This window comes from Camarhynchus parvulus, chromosome 17, assembly GCF_901933205.1.
Source record: "Camarhynchus parvulus chromosome 17, STF_HiC, whole genome shotgun sequence".
NCBI classification, from domain to species: domain Eukaryota; kingdom Metazoa; phylum Chordata; class Aves; order Passeriformes; family Thraupidae; genus Camarhynchus; species Camarhynchus parvulus.
In genome coordinates this window covers 3,407,263-3,413,298 of record NC_044587.1, presented here as the reverse complement: position 1 = coordinate 3,413,298, position 6,036 = coordinate 3,407,263, and the positions used below count along the sequence as shown (strand labels likewise).

Sequence of the window (6,036 nt, the reverse complement as noted above, 5' to 3'; positions counted from 1 at the left end):
CTCAGAGCAGTTGGTGGCAGGTTCCAATCCTCCTCCTTGCCCCTCTCACTGTGCACCCACCCCCCTTACCAACCCCTGTTAGTTTGGTGATAACAGAGCCAGGAATTTTACAGATAACACCAACAGAGCCTTAAAAAAAAACCAAACCTAAATCTTGTCCACTAAAGGATTTCCCACCTTTTTCTGCAGCTTCCACGAGGGCTGGCTTCCCAAATTGAGCAGCAGAGTCAGAGTCAGGATATTTCTGATAATAAACATTTAAATAGTGTGGTCTTTTTTTTTTCCTTTGCTTCCCTCCTCTTTGTGTTTGGCCTGGATCTCCTGGGAACAGGGAACTGCAGCATGCCTTCCCTGTGACGGCAGCAAACCACAGCCTCTTGTTTGTGTCCCTGGAGGCTGAGAGGAACAACCAGGAGTAGCTCTGGAGTAGCTCTGGAGTAGCTCTGGAGTAGCTCTGGAGTAGCTCTGCTCAGGTAAATGCAGGAGATTAGATGGCGCGGCCTTCACAGCAGATAAGAAGATTGAGAGCTTAAATTTAGCATCATCAGGAAAAGAATAAGCCCTGCAGCTCTCTTCAAAACATATTTGGTGCTGTGCTGGCCAGGGGCAGGCGGGATAAGGAGAGGAGCTCGAGGAGGGGCTGCTCCTTCCCACTCAGCCCTCGGTGACAGTTTCCAGCACTGCACATCCAGAGCTGGGTGACACCCCTGCGACTCTCACACCCGCTGGGGGGCCTCACTGCCATCCCTGGACCACAAATCCAACTTGGGGTACCCCTCTGCCATTCCCAGCCCCACACATCCAAAGTGGGGAGCCCAATATCATACCCCATCTTCCCGCAGCCACCTTGGGGTACCCCACTGCCATCCCTGGACCCACAAACTCACCTTGGGGAGCCCAATATCACATCCCAGATGCCCGCACCCACTCGGGTACCCCAAAGCCATCCCCGGATGGACACCCCCCACTCGGGTACCCCATTCCATCTCCGGAGCCACAAACCCACCTTGGGGTACCTCAGTGCTATCCCCAGACCCACACACCCCACTGGGGTACCCCACTGTTATCTCCAGACCTACACCCCCGCACTCGGGTACCCCATTCCATCCCCGGACCCACAAACCCACCTTGGGGTACCCCGCTGCCATCCCCGAACCCCCGTATCCAAAGTGGGGCTCCCAACATCACCCCCCCATATCCCCGCACTCCCCGGGGTACCCTCTGCCATCCCCCCGCCCTCCTCGGGCTGTGCCGCCCCCCGAGCCCTCCGCGGTGCCCCCGCCCCGGCCGTGGCTCCTCCCGAGCGCATCACGGCGGGCGGAGCCTGCGCCGGCCGAGCCGAGCCGAGCCGAGCCGAGCCGGGCCGGGCAGCGCAGCACGGTGGGGCCGGGGCAGGGCCGGGGGGCGCGGGGAACCCTCGGGGGGCGGCCTGGGAAGGGCGGTGCGGGACCCCCGGCTCGGGGCGGGCAGGGCCGGGGGCTGCGGGACACCGGCGGGGGCGCTGGAAGGGTCCGGGGGCGGGCGGGAGATGGGGGCACGGAAAGGGAGGGTGGCAGGGTGAGGAGCCCCGGTGCAGCCCCTTGGGTGACGCTCTGTGCCCCGCAGGTCCGGAGGTGCCGGGAACACCCCCGCCATCCCCAGCTGGGGTACCACAAGCGGGGCCGAGCATCTTCTCCTGCATCTTCTCCTGCATCTTCTCCTGCATCCCTGCGCGCGTGACGTGCGGGCTCCGTCCATCCGCGGGGAGAGGCCGAGCACGGGCCTGGGCACCGCTGCTCTGACCTCTGGCAGCTTCGGGAGCCGTTCTCCAGGGAATTCAGCTCATCCGGGCCTGCCCTGCCTGGCTGCTCACACCTATGGAGATGCTGCATGGGCTGACAACAAACAGCACGTGTGGGCCCTGCCCAGCATGGAGCACGCTGCAGTAGCACGGCTGGGTGAGCTCTCAGAAGCCCTGGAGTGGTTTTTAAGCAAGGCCAGGCTGCCTGCTGTGGTTTTAGGGCTCTGTTCTGTCTCCTGAGCGGTGCCAGCAGCTCGTGGATCCTGAGCCGTGTGCCCTGGGATGTTCTCCCTTGAGCTCCAAGCAGCAGCCATCATCACCCCGGACAGAGCCAGCGGGGATAATTTCGGAGCTGTTGGGAAGGAGCCCCTGCAGGTGGAGCTCTGCTGGGGCAGATGAGTGACCCGGTGATGAACGGGAGGGTTCCCCTGCCCGAGAAAGCCCTGAGCGAGGGCTACGCCCGCCTCAGGTACAGGGACACCTCCCTGCTCATCTGGCAGCAGCAGCAGCAGAAACTGGAGTCAGCTCCCCCCAACACCTACCTGAGCCGCAGCAGGAGCATGTGGTACTCGCAGTACGGCAACGAGGCCATCCTGGTGCGGGACAAAAACAAGCTGGATGTCTCCAGGGACACGGGCCAGTCCAAGTTCTGTGCTATTATGTAATTCCCCGCAGGAATCCACACGTGGAGAGGAAGCAGAGCTGGGGGAGGTGGCTGTGCACCACCCTCTCACGGCCCTGCGCAGGAAGCAGCGTTGCAGGAAGGCTGAAGTTTGATTGTTGCTGTTTGGTTTTGCTGTTTATGGACTGCCATTCTGTGTGTCACTGAGTGTGTACAGCAAACCCAGCCCTGCTGGGGAGCTCTCAAGGCTGCTGCTGCCCAGCATCTTGGCACGGGCTGTGCTGGACCATGTGTTGCTTCTAAGTGGCTCGTGTGCCCTGAGAAACACCCGCTGGCACTTGGGCACCGTCCCCAGCCACCCTTACTGGCCAGTCCTGGTGCATTTCCAGAGCTCTGGGAATGCTGGTGGGACACAGGAGCCCAGATCTGTTCCCATCAAGGCTGGGGTTTTAAGAAGTTGATCTCCAAAACCATCTGGCCATTAATTGTTCCGTTTGCCCTGTCTGTCTTTAATTGCTGCCCTGAAGTGGTCTCTTGCAGCCAGGGATGGAGTGGTTTACTGTGGGAACAGGGAGAGAATGTGTTGAGAATTTAATCCAAGCCTTCAGAACCCCTGGTAGGAAAGATGTGCTGGAGTTTCATGCAAAGCCAAGGGCCCTCTCTGATCCCACAGTGTGGGATCATGGAAATAACAGGAGCTCTGGAGTCAGGCGAGCTGACTCCTTCCAGACCCACCTGAAAGGGAGGGACAGCTCCAGGAAAGCAACAGCAGGAAACCCCTGTGAATACACACACGTCCTAAGGGACACGAGGAAACTCCTGCAGAGCCCAGAGCTGCTCCTGAGATGGGCTGCAGGAGGAAAGAGGCCACTGGAGTTTGCTTTGCATTCAAGTTTTAATGCATGCAGTAGCTTGGAAGGGTTTAACTTCTAGTTCAGGTTGGATTGTAGGTTTGGTGCATGTATTTTAAAAGTTGTGTCTGGGATTGTTAGGATTAACTGGAGGATTTTAGGGGGGGAGAAGCACTGCCCTGCTTGGGCACAGAGGCTGCTGCTTTCAGGTTTAAGTTTCTGCTGAATCCTGACTTGCTCAAGGCAAGATCACGCTGAGGAACTCAGCCCAGCAAGCACCTGAATCTTTGTTAAAAACAGAACTACCACTTCCAGGGGTGTGAATTATGTACCCAGGGTTCAGCATGGCAATTCTTCAGGGTTCTGCCCTTTCTGTCCTGCCTAGGCCATGTGTGCAACGCAGCAGTGCCTGGGCACAGGCTTAGCTCCAGGCAAATCAGCATTTGATGTCAGCTTCAGGATGGATTATTTACCTGCCTATTATTAGGCACAGTCATTACTTCTGTTCTATTTATCTAAAACCTCCTTTGTGTTTTTTTCAAGCACTTTATTTTATTTATTTTTTTTTTAATACAATGAAGAATCTCTTCCACCTCTCCCGTGTGGGTGAAATGCTACAACAAACACACAGACACTCAACCTTGCTGAACTCGATGTACTGAGCAGAACACACCTGTCCTAGAGTGAAACCATAGAGGTTTGGTGTACTCAGCCCTGCTCCATAGCACTGCAAACAATAGGCAGCTGGTTGTTTTTTTTTAAAAGCACTATTTCTGCATGTGTTGGTGTTTGATACCTTGTGTTGTGTGTGCTCATAGATTTAAACCTCGCTGCTTTGCAGACCTGTGCATTGCTCTGCACACAAATAACCCTCTTGCTTTTGTCAGGACTAGCTCTGGAGGAGAAACAACCCAGTGAATAAATGTTTTTTCAAGCGAGTGCAATGAGATTCACAAACCCAGCGAGGCTTGGCAGGGTGCTGGGGGAGCAGTGCCAGGGATGTGTGACCCACCTGGGCCTCCAGCTCCTGGCTGAGTGAACAGGAGATTATTTACTCCAACAGGCAGGGGGCTGGGCCCAGAGCTCCCCTGGGAACTGCAGGTGGATTCACCTGGAGAAGCAGGAGGGAGAGGTGGGTTCCAGGCCAGCCCTGGGGAGCACGTGAACTCTGGGAGTTTAAGGAACAGCACATCCCCCAAACCAGCTGTTCATTTTTCTTTTCTTATAGAAAAAGAAATCCAACGCTTTATTTTCTTTTTAATTTCAGTAAGGAAGATGCTTATTTTGGGTATAATCAGTCTCTTTTTGTTAACGTGGCTGGTAAACCAAAATTCAGTTATTTTACAGAACAAGACTAAACCCGTAAGAATGTGCATAAATTCTTCCAGGATGGAGGCTGGATGTGACAGTGCAGGAAGAAGAGGATGAGTTGTCCTTCTATCTCTGTGAATGTGACTGTAGTTTTCCATTTCTGTGTGTCACTGGTCACAGCAGGGTGGCTGCTGTGGCTGTTCTGTGAGCCAGCTGTGTGGTGGTGATGCACTTGTTTCAAACACTGTTGTAGCCTCTTTGATAAAGTGCATTAAAATGATTTGAATGCAGCTTTGGGAGTGGCTGTTTTTCCCCCTGGCACAGGTGACAGCTTTTGGCATTCCCCTTTTGGGAGGGAGGAATCCCCTCAGTTACTGGTGGGGCTCCAAGCCACACCACTGGACTGGGAGCTGCAGGGGAGGCTCCTCCAGCTCCCCAAGGCCAGCAGCACCTTCAGGATAAGGAGAGCTCTGGCTGTTGCACTGAATGAGGGAATTATTATTGAAAATACCTCAGAGATTGTCACATCCAGCCTGTGACCAATCCCCACCTTGTCCCCAGCCCAGAGTGCCACATCCAGGCCTTCCTTGGGCACCTCCAGCAATGGGCACTCCAAACCTCCCTGGGCAGTTCCAAGGCCTGAGCCCCCTTTCCTCGAAGGAATTGCTCCTCCTGTCCAACCTGAACCTCCCCTGATGCAGCTTGAGGCTGTTCCCTCTTGTCCTGGCAGTGACCAAGCCCCACCTCACAACCCTGGTTCAGGCAGCTGTGGAGAGCACGGAGGTTTCCCCTGAGCCTCCTTTTCCTCCAGGCTGAGCCCTCTCAGCTGCCCCACACAGGACAGACTTTCCAGAGCCTTCCCCAGCTCTGGGCTCATTCCAGCCCCTCAATGTCCCTCTGGCAGCCCCAGGATTCAAGGCATGAGCAGTGAGAGTTGAACTTTGTGTCCTGTGTGTCCTCAACCTCCTCCCAGCCTGAAGAAACAGCTCTGCTTGCAGCCTCCAGAAATAACTCACCTGCAAATGCCTCAGGAACATCCTCACCTGCCTCACAGGAGACTGTTTAGGGGACAGATGGACAAACAGCCCCTGGGAGTGTCACTGGTACAGGGGCAGAGTGGAACAGCTTTGCTGAAGCCTCGGAGGGGCAGTGAGCAGGAACAGGGTTAGAGAAAGATTAACCCTGGGGCAGCCTGGCTCTGCTAACCCCACCTCACACACAAAGCAAACAGCAAAACCAACCCCAACCCTCTCTGGTGACCAAAATAGCTCCTGGCCCTCACACAGCAATGCCAGGACTCTGCTGGCACTGGCACAGCTGCTCCAGGCCCCCCTTCCCAAGCTGTGCCTTCCAGGTCACCCTGAGCTCACACAGCAGGTGACAAAGGCCCTCTGCTTCCCGCAGCTCCTGGTGGCTTCCAAGAAGTGAAATTTGATCTCTTTTCAGCCCAACTTACCTCAATCAGGAGCAAT

At 55.7% G+C, this 6,036-nt stretch overlaps 1 protein-coding gene across 1 annotated transcript; it reads left to right on the top strand.

Moving 5' to 3' along the window:
* Positions 1–1,607: 1,607 nt before the first annotated feature.
* On the top strand, positions 1,608–4,854 carry BRD3OS (BRD3 opposite strand). The gene has a single exon (XM_030961610.1). The coding sequence runs from the start codon at positions 2,176–2,178 to the stop codon at positions 2,443–2,445; it is 270 nt and encodes an 89-aa protein (XP_030817470.1). The 5' UTR covers positions 1,608–2,175; the 3' UTR covers positions 2,446–4,854.
* Positions 4,855–6,036: the final 1,182 nt, after the last annotated feature.